Consider the following 20512-nt stretch of genomic DNA (forward strand, 5'->3'; position numbering starts at 1 on the left):
GTTAAATACGGACCTTAGTGGTAAAGGGTTAAGCATATGATGGCATTTCTATAACCTACACTACAGAACTGTCCATGATTATTTATTGTGCACATTGTCCCCCAAATTATTGGTACAATTACATTGTAATGTGTTTTCACCGAATTATGTAAATATTTCATTTATCCAGTATATATGTTGCAAAATAAACAATAACAATGCTGCCAACTCATCATACAGTTCTTTTCGCAATGAAATATCGTCATGGAAATGACACTATATTAATTAAGTTTATATTTTTTACAAGTGTAAGTACAAAATAATAGAGTTGTAAATTCTGTATTTTAATCAATATAGCAAATAATACATTAATTTGTCATATGATCAAAGTACTCTTAAAATATTGATTTTATTGTGTAATAAAATTATTTATTAAAATTGCAGCTATTGAAAGTCCTACAGATAAGGTTTGGACAATATAAGGTTATTGATAAAGGCAAATCAATTAGTACATTTATGTGTACAAGAAAACTTGCCCCGTGCTTGTTACCTGTTCATGTGTCAAAACTTCATTGCATTTCATTATACAAATTACCAGTATTAGTGCTTGATAAATTATTATGTTTGCATTGGTAATACCCTTGAAGAACAGGCAGTTATTGCATTGAAAATGTTTAAATTTGTACAACTAACACCCTAAGTTTATGCATGATGACAAGTCAATTACATGCTGAGTGGAAAATTGGCTAAAGCTTTTTTCTTCACAAAATTTGACACATTTTTACTTTTTATTGAATGGCCGTGCTTTTTCAACAAAGGCTGATTGGCTCTGATTGCGGGATTATCAAGCAAGCTGGCCTGCTGGACACTGGAGGATATTGGAGGGTCGTTGAAGCATGACATGACACTCTTAACACAGTCATGGGTTGCACTGAAAGCACATTACTGGTTGAGATGTTAACTGAAACTGTAAGGTAATAACTTCTTAAATATATACTTGCATTTTAGTACATATAAATAACAAATAACTTTAATTTGCTGGTTATTTTAATATGCATGCACTTTGTTTATTGTTCTATTTATTACAAGTAACACCCATCAGTTTTTTACTGTTGTATATACAATGAAAATAATTGAAGTTGATAAAGTTAGTTATGCTGGAATATTAGATTTTTTTGCAGGTAACTCTCTTACAAAAAATATGTTGCTATACTATCGCATGCTTTGTACTGATATAATTATATGAATATATGGCTGAACTTATTATTTGTATTGAGATACACATAATTGTATATTATGGTCATAATTAATGCAAATAATTGTGTCACATGCATACATGTTTAAAATATTATATGTAAGGATTAACAATTAATCAAGATAATGATTATATAATTACAATGTATATTTATTAAAAAAAATAAAAGTAGCTCAGTATACTAATTACTGTATGTAACTAATACTACAATGCTTGTTTTACATTTATGCTAATTTGATTTCTGAAATGCATAATGGATTGTAATATTTATGTGATGTTTTCAATAGAGTGCATTTCTGTATTTTGGACACAAATTTATGAAGTCTGAAGTGATAAAGTCATGTCTGTGCATTTTAAATGGTGCAATATATTGAAGTCAATGGTGTTGAATTAAGAGATTAAGAGATACTCTTTTCAGATGACATTAAGACTAACTAAATGCTTACAAACTTTTAACAGTAATGCTAAAAACTAATTTACCTTCTAAAAATACCTAAAACAAACAAAATGTTTGTTATGCACTTGTTTTGCTTCTATATTCCGTTATGTACAGTAACGCCAAATTTAAGAAAAAATGTCTTTACGATAAATCCTAAGACACAACAGAAATTCCTCACCCCAAAGTTATTATTTTTTTGGTTTGGTAAGCCATTACAACAATAATATTTTTATTGTTGACCAAAATATTGGCATAAAATTACCAGATTTACTGCCACTGAATTATCTTAATGGAAACGTGTATGCAATATGGACACATGTATACATTATAAAGACGTTGATTATCATTGCAAACCTGCAATTTTTATAGATTTCCAACATTTATGACGATTTTTATGCTCCCCAAAATAAAATTTCGGCAAAGCATATAGTTGCCAGTTTGTTCTTCCGTACTTCCGTACGTCACACTTTTGTTACAGTTTCTCATAGCGCCTTCACTATTTTACCCATCTCTTACATATTTGGCATGTAGGTTCCTTGCATGGACCTCTACCTTTTGATGAGGTTTGAGGTCACTGGGGTCAAGGTCAAGGTAACCGAGGCTAAAAATAGATTTTCTGTCACACTTTTGTAACAGTTTCTCATAGCGCCTTCACTATTTTACCGATCTCTTACATATTTGGCATGTAGGTACCTTGCATGGACCTCTACCTTTTAATGACGTTTGAGGTCACTGGGTTCAAGGTCAAGGTCACCAAGGCTAATAATAATAGATTTTCCGTCACACTTTTGTTACAGTTTCTCATAGCGCCTTCAATACTTTACCAATCTCTTTCATATTTGGCATGTAGGTACCTTGCATGGGCCTCTACCTTTTAATGACGTTTGAGGTCACTGGGGTCAAGGTCACAGAGGCTAATAATAGATTTTTTGTCACACTTTATTTTACACTTTCTCATAGCGCCTTCAATACTTTACCGATCTCTTTCATATTTGGCATGTAGGTACCTTGCATGGACCTCTACCTTTTGATGAGGTTTGAGGTCACTGGGTTGAAGGTCAAGGTCACTGAGGCTAATAATAGATTTTCCGTCACACTATTGTTACAGTTTCTCATAGCGCCTTCAATACTTTACAGATCTCTTTCATATTTGGCATGTAGGTACCTTGCATGGACCTCTACCTTTTGATGAGGTTTGAGGTCACTGGGTTTAAGGTCAAGGTCACCAAGGCTAAAAATAGATTTCCGTCACTTTTGTTACAGTTTCTCATAGCGCCTTCAATACTTTACTGATCTCTTTCATATTTGGCAATGTAGGTACCTTGCATGGATCTCTACCTTTTGATGAGGTTTGAGGTCACTGGGGTCAAGGTGAAGGTCACCAAGGCTAATAATAGATTTTTTTAGGTGGTTTTTAACACATAGATTGACAAAGTGCATCATCGGGGAGCATCCATCAGTTTCACTGATATTCTTGTTTCATCAGTTTTGAACTAGTGTGTTGTGAAGGTGTACAGGTGCTGTTTAGCATATTGCAATAGTGCAATAATTTAACAGTGAAAAACACTTTCTTTGCCCTAGGCAGGGACCTATGTGTCCCTGCCCTAGGACTACAACTTTGACAGATTTCAAAATCAGATGCAAATTGCTTTAGAGTTAATTCAGTTAATGTTTGCTTGAATTGGGTTTAGAGAATGGTTGCACACAATAATATCTAAGTAGGTACATGGGTGATAAACCTTTGAATAAATGATAAATGTTTAATACTAGATGGCCCTGACAAATTAAAGGCCAAAAGAAGCACTGTTTAAACTTCTGCATTATTTGTGTTATTGTTTAGCAGACAACTTAATCTGATTAATACCATTACCTTCATAACAGTTGATGTCTGTTAAAGCTGCTTTAAATAGAATGAAAGCTGTTTGAAGTGATTGTGTCGAATTTTGCAAGGAAATGCAAGATGATTGAACAGTTGTTATTGTCCGTGCACTATTGTTGTAATGCAGCTTATTATAAGTAACATGGTATAATCCAGTATCTGTCTTTGTAGGATTAGTGAAAGCTTTGAGACTTTTGCATGTTTTTAAAATTTGCCAGCAATTTGTCAGTGGCAAAATCAACACCAATGAATCTTATTGACTTATTAACTAGATTTGATTGACAATCCTGAAGGTAATACCAGGTCCCCGCTTAGGTTTCAAAATCTGCGTTTAGGTTTCGAAAAAAGCTCATAACTTCTATGTCCCTTGAGATATAGCCTTCATATTTGGTATGCATGTGTACATATGGACAAGGCCTTTCCATACAAACTAAAGTTTTGACCCCTATGACCTTGACCTTGAACTTAGGGTCTGCGTTTAGGTTTCAAAATGTGAGTTTAGGTTTCGAAATATGCTCATAACTTCTATGTTCCTTGAGATATAACCTTCATATTTGGTATGCATGTGTATATGGACAATGCCTTTCCATACGCATAAACATTTTAACCCCTGTGATCTTGACCTTGGACTTAGGGTCCGTGTTTAGGTTTTGAAATCTGCGTTTAGGTTTTGAAAAATGCTCATAACTTCTATGTCCCTTGAGATATAACCTTCATATTTGGTATGCATGTGTATATGGACAAGGCCTTTCCATACGCACACAAATTTTGACCCCTGTGACCTTGACATTGAACTTAGGGTCCCCGTTTAGGTTTCGAAATCTGTGTTTAGGTTTCGAAAAATGCTCATAACTTCTATGTCCCTTGAGATATAACCTTCATATTTGGTATGCATGTGTATATGGACAAGGCCTTTCCATATGCACACAAATGTTGACCCTGTGACCTTGACCTTAGGGTCCGTGTTTAGGTTTCGAAAAATGCTCATAACTTCTATGTCCCTTGAGATATAACCGTAATATTTGGTATGCATGTGTATATGGACAAGGCCTTTCCATACGCACAAAAATGTTGACCCCTGTTACCTTGAACTTAGGGTCCGCGTTTAGGTTTCAAAAAATGCTCATAACTTCTAGGTCCCTTGAGATATAACCTTCATATTTGGTATGCATGTGTATATGGACAAGGCCTTTCCATACGCACACAAATTTTGACCCCTGTGAACTTTGACCTTGAACTTAGGGTCCGCGTTTAGGTTTCGAAATCTGCGTTTAGGTTTCGAAAAATGCTCATAACTTCTATCAAAGCGTTTATAGGGGCCATATGTCATCCTATTGTGACAGCTCTTGTTTTTTCTAAAACTGTGACGATCCAGATAATAATTTATAATTTACCATTTCATCTAGTCTACTGGTAGGCTTTGACATAATAATCTAAGTAACATGAATCTTTTTTTGTTGTAGACATAAATAGCCAAAGAGGGATTGAGAAAAAAGGCTCATAAAACTTCATAGGTAATAAATGGTGTAGCCAATGTGTAGACTTTCACAAAATCTCCGAGTATAGTTTTCCCAGTCTTGTGATCGTTGTGGATCTGTTCCCTCATGGATTATTAATGAAAGCTCGTGACTGTTAATCAGGATTAAAAGACAAGATGCTGGTGACTTTTGTATAGGATATAGTGGATTGAAGTCTACTCTACTGTCTCAGCACTGGAATACCCACGGAGGGCGCTTCCACCATGATTGCAATACTTGAATAGTGCCTCAACTCCAGTGAATCATGGCCATAGAACAAGAATGGTGGCAGAACAAACTGGCCGAGGACATCTACGCCACTCTCAAACTGAGGGAACAGACAGTGCCCGCGCTGCAGGGAAACTCGACGCAGCTGTGGATGCGGCGCCACCTGGTGGATTGGCTGTCGGAGATCGTGAGGGAGCTGGGGGTGTGCGCCACTGCCCAGCACCTGGCTGTGCACCTTCTTGACCACTTCATGGATGGACTGGAGGTGGAGATGGCCTACCTGCACCTGGCGGCCCTCACCTGCCTCCTCCTTGCAGGTTAGAGGGGTACTAATTGGTTGAATCTATGATACCAAATACGTTTGTAGTATTAATTATAACTTCTTTAACTCGTTGCACAAGAATTACCAAAATTTTCCACATTGTGACAGTCTCGAGTTAAGTATTTTTTTAGTGCCAAGTGTGAAGAATTTAGAACACTGCACCTTGTACCGTAATAGCATTTCATGGGAAAGACTAGATAGTTAAGTTTACAGTAGAGCTGGGCATTGAGCCTGCCACCACTGAGTTCTCACCCCAGTAAGTTACCACTGTCTAGACAATTGATCTGCTTATCATAGTTATTTAATCCTGGTTATAGAGCAGTCACATAAGAGTTAACAAAAAGAGCCTCGTCCAAGGAAAACATGGTTTCATGCTTGTGGGTAAAGTGTTTTATCCCACTTTTACAGCGAATTCGTTGATTAAAGCTCCGTTTATTAAATTTCTGCTATAAACCACGGCACGAAATGAAATATTTTTTTCAACAAAATGACATCATAAATCCAGCGAAATTATCCAGTTAAACTAATTTTGTTTAAATAAAAAGGTTTACTGAATAAAAAGTGTGATAAATAGAATGATAAACCTGATCAATAATCAACACTAACCTATTATTCTCTATGTCCTACATCAGCCTGAGCAGTAACACTTTTTTGCCTTAACTTGATTTTTGTAAAGAACAGACTTCCTTTGAACCAAAAATACAATAAAATCAGAAAGTATTGATCTTGATTAGCCTGTGTGGACTGCACAGGCTTATATTGGACAACACTTAACACACATTCATTAAGCCTAATTTTTGCAGAATATTGCTCATTTGATTCTTGTTATAGAGCAGTCACACTAGAGGTAACAAATCTTGCCTCTCTATTCCAGTGAAGTTTGAGGACCACTGTGATCGCATCCCCCACATCAGCAGGCTGAACTCCTATGTGCACGTAAACCAGTACAATGGGGGTCAGCCCTACACGGCCCGGCAGTTTCTACAGATGGAGCTCAACATTCTCAAGTTTGCAAACTTCGAGCTCTGTGTCCCCACTGTGCCACACTTCCTGCCATACTTCCTTAAGGTCAGAATCACACATAGTGGCCTAGTATTCTTGCTTTATACTGTGCTACAGCTAAGATTTCAAAAGGGCAGAGTGCTTTGTTATGAAAATGACACTTTAGTGCACACAATTTTATCCCAGTGGCATATTTTCCATAAAGCATGTGTTGTATGAATTTCTTTATATAATAATATATTGCCATTCAAAATATTGTTTAGTTAATTTATTGAAACTTCATATAAAAGTTGCTGTATGATAATGTGATCAGTTAAAAAAAGGCATGGTAGGAGTTGGAAAGGGGGCAGGGTGGTACCTTGGGGTGTCAGGGTGGTGTGCCCTTCCGTTTAGGCCTAGATGGAGCACTGCTTTATAGATGCAGTCAACCATGTACATCACATGATCTAAACCAGCTTGAAACCTAATAATAGAACAATCAAAGTGCTGAAGGCACTGAAGTTGTTTGCTATTGCTTAATTTCAGACTCAACTCATTTTTCAAAATTAATCGTCTGTTTGAAATGAACACAATCCATTCAAATTTATAAAGAGTGTGTCTTAAGGCACGGGTTGAGATGTGTGTGCACTTTTTATCATCCTATTTATTTTTATAGAGATAACTTAGACAAAATAACAACAACATGGCCCTTTTTTGACGTTCTGAAAGCATAGAAAGTATAATGAAAAAGGTATTGAGAACTAAATATACTAATATTGTTGGAATATCGAATACCTATTTCACTAAGAATATGATTTCATGATGGAAATTCCTTGTACAAAACTTTTGATTTTTGACACAATATACAAATTAAAAAAATACAATAAGATAATTGATGAAAATAAATAGAAAAATAAATCTTCGAGCAATACTTTTTACTCAGGAATTAGGTAGTCATAAAGACAGCCCTGTTTACCTGCACTTTGTTGTTTATGCATTACTTGTTACCCAAGTAGTTCACATGGTGTCAACAACTCTGACCTAAACATGGGTAAAGAGCACTAATGCGCTTTTTCAGCGTAGCTGTTTTACCCAGCTTTTCACCTTAAATGACTTACATAACGCGAGCAGCCACGCTTGAATATATTGAATATTTCATAGGCTGATTCAAGATAAAACCTCCGAACTTTAGCTACATCACTGTGTCTGTGCTCAGCGTAAAGGATGTAGCACTGTTCAGAGGAATTCGGGAGTACTCTTTGTATGTTCAAACGACACAAATTGTGGCCCAGTTACAATTACGCATTCAAATCCATCTCGCAGAATTTCAGGGTCAGTAGTCGTTCACTAAATTGTCCGGGGAATATATAATTGACTATCGATAAACACAGTTTGGCTTTCAAGATGAGAAAACAAACATTACAGAAATAGTATAGTGTCACGATAAGAGGAAAATTGTTTAATTATCCAACCACAATGTTTGCCGTACTCTGTCAGGACGTCTGGAAATGGTTTCTGATTGCCTGGATAGGCTACCCATATTTACTAGGTTGCTATTTTTATCTCAATTTTGTATCAAAAAGCATTGTGCTAAAATGTGCCATTTACAGCTCCCAAGGAGATTTTTAATGACCGTTGTTCTGTGAAAATTATTCCATATGCGCCCATCATATATATAGCCCACTCAGCCTGCGCGTCTCCCAGTCTTGTCAAGAGATACATAATGAGGCCATAACACATTGAGTGATTTTATAGCGAACATCATCGCCTCTGACCAGACTGCGCAAATGCACATGTTGGGTTTAAGATACGCTGGCCGAAATGCATAAGACCCATTTTAGCATGACTCGGCTATTAAAATTTGTCGAAAGAAAACTGCGTGTAAATAAAAAAAATTTTTTTAACATACAATATATATTTCTATGTTGAAGAAATACACTCATGATAAAGCATGTGAGAACACATATGATGTGCACTCCCGTATTATAATTTTAATCTACTTACACTAATGTGTGGTTTGACAATGATAACACACATTTCATGCGGTGAATATGCGACTAACAAGTGAAAAAACTCAATAGTTTAACTTTTGTTTTCAATTTAATTATCTAGAAACGTAAATTTCAAACTTTATTTCAAAGTCAGCATTTACGCAGACTACCTTTTTAAAAGATATTTCTTGTTATATTTAGTTGTTTTTTTATATTCTGTTTTAGCACATATAAAGCATTTTTGTTGTTGTCTATAGTATACCTGTAATTATTGGTGAACTCATGTTCAACGTTTTATAAATTGAGAACTGTGAATATGAACAAACTTAACCTTCTACTATTGCGTTGTTAATACCCGTGTATACAAAAGATCGCCGCTTTCTGTTGAGAACAAAATAACTTTTCCCAGACATATCAAATTTAACCTCTGCTGTAGTAGCAACAGTCGACTGTACTTGTTTATCAGCAGTAGTTTTATTTTCCCACATCTATTAATTGCCTCAGATTATGAATGACCTGTGCCGAGCAAAAATACTACGTCATTAAGACGCAGCAGATAGAGGCTTATTTTGATAATTCATAAACATTCTCTTCTGCGGCACGTATAATACAAACATTGTTTATTGATATTTTTCTATATATGCACTCTGTTAAAAAATATTCCATTTCAATCGATATTCACATTACTTTTCCATTTGTGAATGAATAAGTTGAAGAACTTAAACCTCTTGCATAAATTTTACCACTTCTTCTTGCGTGGATGCGGCAGATGCGGCAGTTATCAGGTTTATCATTGTTATAAAGAGCGAACTGACTTGAAATGCATGGTTCTAACCTTGGTTGTTTGCAAGCAAACAACTAAAAATGGCAGAACACCTGTTTTTAGCTCGACTATTATATATGAAATATATATTGTGGAGCTATCCTACTCACCCCGGCGTCAGCGTTGCCGTTGGCGTATCTGTAAGCGTGCAAATGTTAAAGTTTGCATACTACCCCAATTATTTTCATTGTCCCTTGACATATTTCTTTCATATTTTGCATACTTGTTTACCATCATGACCCCAACCTATAAACAAGAGCAGACACCTATCAAGCATTTTGACAGAATTATTGCCCCTTTTTTACTAAGAATATGCATATTATTGATAAATCTATGTTAAAGTTTGCGTACTACCCCAAATATTTCCTATGTCCTTTGACAAATTGCTTTTATATTTTGCATACTTGTTTACCAACATGACCCCAATCTATAAACAAGAGCAGACCACTGTATCAAGCATTTTGACAGATTTATGGACCCTTTTATACTTAGAATATGCATATTATTGATAAATCTATGTTAAAGTTTGCGTTCTACCCCAAATATTTCCTTTATCCCTTGACATATTGCTTTCATATTTTGCATACTTATTTACCAACATGACCCCAACCTATAAACAAGAGCAGACAACTGTATCAAGCATTTTGACAGAATTATGGCCCCTTTTATACTTAGATAATTGAACATTTTGCTTAAATTGCCATAACTTCTTTATTTATGATCAGATTGTATTAATACTTTGACAAAACAACACTTACCTGAATACCACAATGGATTCCACCCAAACAATACCCCACGCCCCAACCCAGAGTCCCTGCCCCCCCCCCCCCCACCTCCCCCCCCCCAAAATAAAAAAATTAAAAAAAAATTCCTTTTTATCTTTTTGAAAGATCATCTAATAGATGACCACACCCCACATTATACCCCCCTCTCAACCCCCCCCCCCTACTCCCCCATAATATTTTTTTTTTCCTTTTTTTATTTCTGAACGATCGTCTAATAAATGACCACACCCCACATTATACCCCCCTCTCAACCCCCCTACCCCCTCCCCTAAAAAAAAATAAATAATCTTTTTCCTTTTTTTATTTTTGAAAGATCGTCTAATAAATTACTGAATATGAACAATTTCCCCATGATGGCTTACGTTATACTGTCAAGCACTCGAATAGTCGAGCGCGCTGTCCTCTGACAGCTCTTGTTGTTTTCCATGTTGGCCTTATATCTCCTAGCTCTTATGTACATGATTTTTTCTGACTAAACAAATACCATTAGTGAAACCCACATATATCTCAATTAATTTTTTGTAAAGCAGTTAAGTATGTACAGATATCAGTCACTTATAATTGTTAATTCACTCTTGTTTGATTCCAAATTTAAAACTGTTACTGAAATGGTCAGCATTTCCTTAATGTTGGACTCAAAAACTGTGAAATGTAGTCATGATGTCAAGATGTAGTCTAGATGTTACCAGTGTTGTGTTATATTGTAATAAAATGTAAGAATATAGCGAATAAAATACCAAAGACTTATTTGAAGTTCAGGTGTAATAATATTGATATTATCATGTGCTCATGAAAATATCAAAATGCCACTTTTGAACAATAATATAATATTTGTACCTCCTCTTCCTAAACATACAATAAATGAGATAATAAAAACAATCATAATGAAATTGGTCTGGAAAACCAGGCTGAATGCATGTGAGGAGAGTGTCTTCACAGATGAGCATGTGCAGTTCAAACAGGCTTATCATGGATAACACTTTCCACTATATTGTATTTTTCATTTAAAGTAAGTCTCCTCTAAACAAAAATCCATTCTAGGTGGAAAGTGGCAGACTGCAAGGGCTAATCTGGGACGACATTTAATAAACATGCATTTAACCCCATTTTCTCAAAGCAAGGCTAAATTTAAATAATAATGATAAAATCTCTCTCTCACCATAACATAAAATAATGATGATAATAATTAAAACAAAAATAGTAATAATAATAATTATAATGATAATAATAAAAATAATAATGATAATACAAAAAAGACAATAAAATGTCTCTGCAACCCACTGTGTGTTCAGGTAGCTGTGGATGAGGATGACCTGGTGGATGGGGCTCCCATCTCCAGCAAGGGCCAGGTGGAGACCTACCTACACAAACATGCAGCATACTTCCAGGAGATTGTCTTACAAGGTTTGTACCTACACAAACATGCAGCCAACTTCCAGGAGATTGTCTCACAAGGTTTGTACCTACACAAACATGCAGCATACTTCCAGGAGATTGTCTTACAAGGTTTGTACCTACACAAACATGCAGCACACTTTCAGGAGATTGTCTTACAAGGTTTGTACCTACACAAACATGCAGCAAACTTCCAGGAGATTGTCTTACAAGGTTTGTATCTACACAAACATGCAGCGTACTTCCAGGAGATTGTCTTACAAGGTTTGTACCTACACAAACATGCAGCGTACTTCCAGGAGATTGTCTTACAAGGTTTGTATCTACACAAACATGCAGCACACTTCCAGGAGATTGTCTTACAAGGTTTGTACCTGCACAAACATGCAGCACACTTCCAGGAGATTGTCTTACAAGGTTTGTACCTACACAAACATGCAGCATACTTCCAGAAGAGGTTTGTACCTACACAAACATGCAGCATACTTCCAGGAGATTGTCTTACAAGGTTTGTACCTACACAAACATGCAGCACACTTTCAGGAAATTGTCTTTCAAGGTTTGTACCTGCACAAACATGCAGCATACTTCCAGGAGATTGTATAACAAGGTTTGTACCTACACAAACATGCAGCGTTCTTCCAGGAGATTGTCTTACAAGGTTTGTATCTACACAAACATGCAGCATACTTCCAGGAGATTGTCTTACAAGGTTTGTACCTGCACAAAAATGCAGCCAACTTCCAGGAGATTGAGTTACGAGTGTTGTTTAATTTGTTGTTAGATGTTTCACAGTTGAAGTAACTTTGGATTGTGTACATTTTGATGTGTCTCATACTTTTAGTGTATACAGAAATTGACAAGAATGTTGTGAGTGATAGAAAGGGACACCCAGTCATTTCATCAGTACGCACAGGGACAACACTTTCCATCTGAACTGGATGTTTGTCTAGAAGACTCTTCCTTTTAACATGAAATCCCATAAAAGCAGAAAGTATTGTCCCTTATTAGCCTGTACAGGCTGCACATGCTTATCTGGAACAAAATTTTATGCACTTGCATTAAGCCCGGTTTTCACAAGAAGGCTTATATAGTCCCTGACCAATTTTCTCTGCAGATCACATGTACAGTGAGTACTCCCCGTCCCTAGTGGCCGCATCCTGCGTGGCAGCCGCTCGAATCTGTCTTCACCTCACCCCTACCTGGCCCAAACAGCTGGAGCTCATGACTGACTTCTACCTGGAACAACTTCTGCCCTGTATCAAGAACATGCTAGGGTATGTACGTTTGCCCTGTATCAAGAACATGCTCGGGTATGTACACTTGCCCTGTATCAAGAACATGCTTGGGTATGTACACCTGTCCTGTATCAAGAACATGCTCGGGTATGTACACTTGCCCTGTATCAAGAACATGCTCAGGTATGTACACTTGCCCTGTATCAAGACATGCTCAGGTATGTACCCCTGCCCTGTATCAAGAACATGCTCAGGTATGTACACTTGCCCTCTATCAAGAACATGCTCGGGTATGTACACTTGCACTCTATCAAGATCATGCTCGGGTATGTACACTTGCCCTGTATCAAGAACATGCTCGGGTATGTACACCTGCCCTGTATCAAGAACATGCTCAGGTATGTACACTTGCCCTGTATCAAGAACATGCTAGGGTATGTACACTTGCCCTGTATCAAGAACATGCTCAGGTATGTACACCTGCCCTGTATCAAGAACATGCTCGGGTATGTACACCTGCCCTGTATCAAGAACATGCTGGGGTATGTACACTTGCCCTGTATCAAGAACATGCTCGGGTATGTACACTTGCCCTGTATCAAGAACATGCTTGGGTATGTACTCTTGCCCTGTATCATGAACATGCTCGGGTATGTACACCTGCCCTGTATCAAGTACATGCTCGGGTATGTACACTTGCCCTGTATCAAGAACATGCTCGGGTATGTACACTTGCCCTGTATCAAGAACATGCTTGGGTTTGTACATTTGCCCTGTATCAAGAACATGCTCGGGTATGTACACTTGCCCTGTATCAAGATCATGCTTGGGTATGTACACTTGCCCTGTATCATGAACATGCTCGGGTATGTACACTTGCCCTGTATCAAGAACATGCTAGGGTATGTACACTTGCCCTGTATCAAGAACATGCTAGGGTATGTACAGTTGCCCTGTATCAAGAACATGCTCGGGTATGTACACTTGCCCTGTATCAAGAACATGCTCGGGTATGTGCACCTGCCCTGTATCAAGAACATGCTCGGGTAAGTGCACTTGCCCTGTATCAGGAAAATGCTTGGGTCTGTGCACTTGCCCTGTATCAAGAACATGCTCGGGTATGTACACTTGCCCTGTATCAAGAACATGCTCAGGAATCTACACTTGCCCTGTATCAAGAACATGCTTGGGTATGTGCTCTTGCCCTGTATCAAGAACATGCTCGGGTATGTACACCTGCCCTGTATCAAGAACATGCTCGGGTATGTGCACTTGCCCTGTATCAAGAACATGCTCGGGTATGTGCACTTGCCCTGTATCAAGAACATGCTTGGGTATGTACACTTGCCCTGTATCAAGAATATGCTAGGGTATGTACATTTGCCCTGTATCAAGAACATGCTAGGGTATGTACACTTGCCCTGTATCAAGAACATGCTAGGGTATGTACACTTTGCCTGGCTACTCAGCTAGTTAAACCTTACGGTACTGGTTGTTTTCTAGCCAAAGTCTCATATATAAGAATGGTCTCGTTAGTCAAAAAGGATGTCCTATTACCTTCTACGTGGAACAACTGGTGCCCTATATCAAGAACATGCTCTGGTATTAACGCCTGGCCGGTCACCGGCCTACTCAGCAGCTAGATACACACTTTGACAAGGTTTGAGTGCCTTAGACAATGAAGATAACATTTAAGGCCTTTCTTACTTAAGTTACTAGATTCATGTTTTAAAGTCTTCATTTCCATAACAAACTACTGATGAGCTGAAAACAGCATACAACTTGAACAGACTGCGAGTTACTCACAGGCTGTTCTGCTTTTGAGGTGGTTGCATATAGCCATTTTCACTTTGCTTTTAAGTGGGAAAGGGTTAAAACAAAATGTTCTGGTTGTTTTGTAGATTGGGAAAAAATCGGGATAAAAATGTCATATAATTCAAAATGACTCTCCACTAATTGCAAGAGGTTGTATTACAAAAAAACTGTAGCAGTTAAGTTTACTTATATATAATGTTATCCTGTATCTTCATTAATATTTGTCATAGTGTTGATATACCAGGTAAAAATTCCTAAGACAAAAAAACAACTTAAAAACTTGATATAAAAAACGATATGCATGCATACATATTATTCAAATATTTAAGGTCTTGTTGACATTGGCTTTGATCCTTCTTTTAAATATGGTCAGTTGCAGAAAGTATCAAGAAATGTTTATATCTATAAATAATGGGACTTAAATACTGGTATACTTATGGTAACAAATACAGAGGAATTATAGTTCAGAATTCTGTACCTTACAGAGTGATTTATAATTTCATAATAAAACGTAAAAAAAAAAGAATTTTGGATAACATCATTAATGTACACATCATAATCATGACATGTTGGCATGTAGATATTTGCGTACTCCTATTCATCTTTTTATGTTCCTAATTAATAGATCATTTATTGTGTTGTGTTTGTGAGTTATAATGTTACCCTTCCCGAAAAAGTGTGTAAAATGCGCATTTAATGTGCATTAAATGCGCATTTAATGTGTATAAAACGCAGCGGTATTGGCACCATATTAATTCACTTTATCAAGTGCATTAATTCACTTTACCAAGTGCATTAATTCACTTTACCAAGTGCATTTTTCTGTTAAAAAAGTGTGTTTTTCTGCATTTTTCACAAATAATACACTTATTGGGTGTATTAATGCGCTTTAGTTGATTTTTTAAGTGTATTTTCCAGTGGAAATAATACGCTTAAGTGCATTTTTTTTGTTAAGTGTACTAAAGTGCACTAATACGCTTCAGTTTATTTGTTCCACAAAAAGTGCACTTCAAGTGTATTTAAGTGCATTTTAACTGCGTTAATTTACTTATGAAAACATGATGAAAAATGCACTAAAGTGTATTATTTTAGTGCATTAATACACTCAAGTGTATTTTTTTATACTAACAAATACGCTCTAGTGTATCTTTGAGTGTATGAGTGCACTTAAAATACAATCAAGTGTATTTTATTAAAATGTGCACTATTAAAAAAAATACGCTCTTGTGTATTTTTAAGCGTATTAGTGCACTTAAAATTCACTCTAGTTTATTTTAAAAAATACACTTAAGTGTATATATTATAAAAATTTGCACTTTTTAAAAAATACGCTCTAGTGTATTTTTAAGCGTATTAGTGCACTGAAAATTCACTCAAGTGTATTTTTAAAAATACACTCAAGTGTATCTCTGAAAAATGGGTATTTTAAAAATAAATTCATTTGGATATGAAAAATGACCAGTTTAAATGTGAACTAAAACAATGACAGCAAATAAATTTTGTAAATAGACATATTTATTAACATTAAATAACATTTCTAAATAAATTGTAAAAACCTATAAGCACTATGAACATGGAAGCACATTCAAGATACAAACAACTTTGTGAACTTGAAACTTTATACAACTATTTACACACAAATTTAATCAGCGTTAACTATAAAGGGGACATATCAACGGCTTTAACAGTATTTTATATTCTGAAAAAACAAACTTATTACTTGATTTCTTAAAAACAGATCTTTTTGTTGAAATAATCTGCAATAATAACTATTAAAATTCTGCTGGGACACTTCTCAGGCTTGGGGAAATCTTTGAAGTAAATTATTTATTTAGGAAATGTACACGATTGTCCTACTATGTGCATGCTTACTGGCGATAATCAACTTTTAACAGAACTTAAGTGTAGAAAATATTAATTGAAACTTGCAAATTCAAACCCTATAATGTTTTGGCGTGTTACCTCTTTTTCTTCATGATTTCATCAATAAAGTATTGTTTGTGACTATTTTATATTCACAACACTTTTACAAATTTGCTTTTATGAATATTTGCCTTTACATAGGAAAAGCGCTGATATGTCCCTTTAACACACACACGATTTATAAAAAAATTCTCATTTAAACAAATACAAAAAATCTTCTTAAAACCCTTCTCATTTTTGCCTCAAGAAGGAAAAAACAACTATATGCTTGAAAGTCATCTTAATAAGTCAAAAAAGTACATCGAAATGATATAAACATGAATTATCAAATTATCAAATAAGACCAAAATAATATGAATATTAAATGTATGTGATCTTATAAAAAGAGACATTTGTGGAAGATTGTTTGGCCTAAGGTTAACCACGGTGGACGCTATTAGTCAAGTATTTAGACCGCAGCTGCTGCAGAGAACTGAATCACAGCTGTTAGTGGAACCTGGACTTCAGCGGATGGGGTAACAGTGATCGCATATGTTGGTGGGACCTGTACATCACTGAGTGCATCAGCCTTTGTAGAAACCACAACCGCTGGGGGGGGGGGACTTGGACAGCAGCCAGTGCTGATCTTGTAAAGTGAGAGACCTGGAAAGCAGTGGCTGAAGAGACCAGGAAAGCAGGCGCTGAAGGGACACCAATGATGCTGCTTGTGTACTTTTCTCGAGAATCTTTAATGCGAGTTGATCTGCAAAAGATAAACACCATATCACACACTTTCAAAAGGGTGAGGCATTCTTCAAACCGGTTGATTTGTTACGTTATCATTCCACTTAAATGTGAAATATTATTGTAAAGGTTATCGTGTTGCTATAATAATTATAAATTTAAGTCAAAACAGTTTTGTTTGCTTGTTTTTGTTTGTTAATTGCAATTAAAATTCTGTGATCACATGCGACTTTAGTTTACTCATTTCATAAATAATTTAAAACAAGAGATGTGTTTGTCAGAAACACAATGCCCCCTAATGCGATGCTTTGAAACATTCATTTGTTTGACCTTTGAACTTGAAGGATGACCTTGACCTTTCATCACTCAAAATATGCAGCTCCATGAGATACACATGCATGCCAAATATCAAGTTGCTATCATCAATATTGCAAAAGTTATGACTCAGGTTAAAGTTTTGGGACACATACAATGACAGACAGACACATACAATGACAGACAGACAGGCCAAAAACAATATACCCTGATCATTTGATCCAGGGCATAAAAAGTGGCGTTTTGCAGAAAATACAGATTGAAAATGTACCAAGATGTGTCAGGACTCATTTGGCTGTGTGGGCTGGTCCCAAGTGTGATTCCTTTTCTGTTGAACCTGAAGAACCTGCAAAGTTGTCTTTTTGAGGTTATTGGAGTCATCTGAGCGGAGCATTCCTATAAATAAACAGGTTTAAACTTTCCACTGTTAAATAACATAAATTTGATCATCATGCTCAAGTAAAAGTCCATACATGATCAGGTAGTCTCCCTTTTGCACCCTTTTTTGTAAGGGGATGATGCACATTGAGACTCTCCAAAGGATCTTCCGACCAATGTAAATATCACCTTGGGGTTAAACCTCCAAGTTAAAAATATTAAAGTTCTCATAATATGGGGGAAAGAAATCTGTTCATTAATGACCAGAAATAGCTATAAATAAAATTTAAGATGACAATAACCATAAAATACAGCCATAATAATTCAAATGGTGTTGTTTTTCCTTAAATTGCATTACAATTTACTTATCCATTATTACATTTCCCAGTGACAATACACAAATATGATAAATATGATAATAATCATAATTAATTCAATAAACTAAATAAAAAAGGGATGAAAATACAAACCTGTTACAACTGTTCTTCAGTATTCCTAAAAGACAGGCAGTTGCTGAACCCTATCACTTTAACCACCCACTTTGTACCTCCTTTGCAACAAACTTATTGTTGATTTACACATTGTAGTTAATACACATTGTTTTCATCAAACAATACTTCATGCTGAAAGTATTTCAAGACATTTTACACTAGAATTATAAGTCTTAATGTTGCTCAATTATATCTTAAATTTAGCTCAAAGTCAGTTGCTGAAACCAGCTTGTTTAAAAAAAACACTAACTTCCTGTTCATGGACCAATCAAAAGTTGCTTGTTTTCACAATGATGGTGTCTGAACCAATCACAAGTCTATTAACACCCCTTTGTTAGGCCCAGTTGGAGCACTGATAGGGATTAATGTTTATGATGGTTACGCATGCGCAATTAATTTCCTTCTATATTACATATAAAATAGTTGAAGTGCGATATCAATTTTTACCATGACCAAGCGTTTCAGTACTATATCATCATACATCAATGGAAAGATAAATGCATAATCTTTAAAAAAAAATGCATGTCATCAAATTCTATGTGTTGTAACTCAAAATATTTACCTTAGAATAGGCACACCAGTTTTGACAGATGTGGATGCAACCATTTTGGGCTCAAATAGTATGACCTACTTTCAAAGCCGGTAACCATCAACAGAAAAAGTAGAGCACAAAAATGGCTTTTTTTCTTATTGCTTACAAATATACCTTCAAATTAATACCAAAAACAACCATTTGCAATGTATTTTACAAATCCTATGCAGCATGCACTGAACAATGTGTGCTAACTATCAATTTGACTGCATGTAACCCTGCAAACAGGAGTTCCGGTTTGGGGTTATGTGACCTGATGCTTTAATTGGGGAGGGCTGGTACCATGCTGTGTCAGTCATACTTAATCTGAGATATCCACTGATAATAGGCACACTTCAACACCAAAATATTTATTGAATAATACCTAGCACCCTCAGCATATTATATTTAATTGTGAAATTTTCAATACAGTCAAACCTGAGAACAGCGTTCAGTCAATGGAAATGGCCAAAGTGACCGTTGTCCACAGGTGACCGTTTAATTCGGATCACAATTTTAAGATGGTTTGTCAGTTGGTAGTATTGCTATGTCGTTACCCCACCCAGTCGTTTGCATACAGTGTAAAACAAAGGCTCATTGCCGTTAACTAAGCATAATAACATCTAACTTACGTGTGTACATTTAATAATACAGAATAATATCTTATAGATTGATTTAATTTCATCTTGTTAAACTTAAGCAATGACTATCAACGCTGGTATAATTGTTTACTCATGCATCTCGATCATTTATTAAGTAAAGTTTGTCACGTGCCGTTGACGTCACGTCCGTACGAGTCTAAAAAGCGGATTCGCTGTCATAAACCGATAGTATGGTGTAATTGTACCGTTGAAATTACCATGTACTAATTAGCGGTCATTTAATTAGCGATAATTACTTTAAACGTGTCACAAACTCTAACATATTTTCTTTTAAAGATACCCCAACAATTATCCCCGGAAAACAAACCGTCTCAACATCGTATTATTTGTTTACTCGCAGCGGGCCGCTTTTATAATTTCAAAGACAAGTACCGCTTTCAGGCGCTTTAACCACAAAATAGAAGGATAAATGACGTGCTGTTTTCGCGACTCAAGACGACTGACGCCTGACCGTTGATTTCAGGTCAAACATGAATTTCGGAGTGGAATATAGTGGCCGTTGGCCGTTATGGCCAGGTGGCCATTCAGTTCAAGTGTAATATAGAGTGTTTTTCGTCGAGGGGATTCCAGACTGACCGTTGTCTGCAGGTGAATGGTAAATTCAGGGGGCCGTTAGGTCAGTTTCGACTGTATAACATACTGAGTGGTGTTTAAGCAAATAATAATATTATTATAAATATTATTTTAATTGCCTTTTAAAATGTATGTTAATAGTCAAGGTGGTAGACATTAATTGTATTGGGGGTTAAATATCAGTATAAGAAAGTTAAAATACATATTTTTTTATGTTCAGGAGATATAA

At 36.0% G+C, this 20512-nt stretch overlaps 1 protein-coding gene across 1 annotated transcript in view; it reads left to right on the plus strand.

The window, feature by feature from the left end:
• Window positions 1-20512, plus strand: part of LOC127842028 (cyclin-J-like) — a 42713-nt gene that overhangs the window by 17596 nt on the left and 4605 nt on the right. Inside the window, exons 2-6 of the mRNA XM_052371344.1 lie at window positions 798-953; window positions 5016-5614; window positions 6494-6687; window positions 11492-11603; window positions 12712-12871. Of these exons, the coding sequence (XP_052227304.1) occupies window positions 5335-5614; window positions 6494-6687; window positions 11492-11603; window positions 12712-12871 (746 nt within the window). The 5' untranslated portion in view covers window positions 798-953; window positions 5016-5334. The remainder of the gene's footprint in view (window positions 1-797; window positions 954-5015; window positions 5615-6493; window positions 6688-11491; window positions 11604-12711; window positions 12872-20512) is intronic.

This window comes from Dreissena polymorpha, chromosome 8 (assembly GCF_020536995.1).
Source record: "Dreissena polymorpha isolate Duluth1 chromosome 8, UMN_Dpol_1.0, whole genome shotgun sequence".
NCBI lineage: Eukaryota > Metazoa > Mollusca > Bivalvia > Myida > Dreissenidae > Dreissena > Dreissena polymorpha.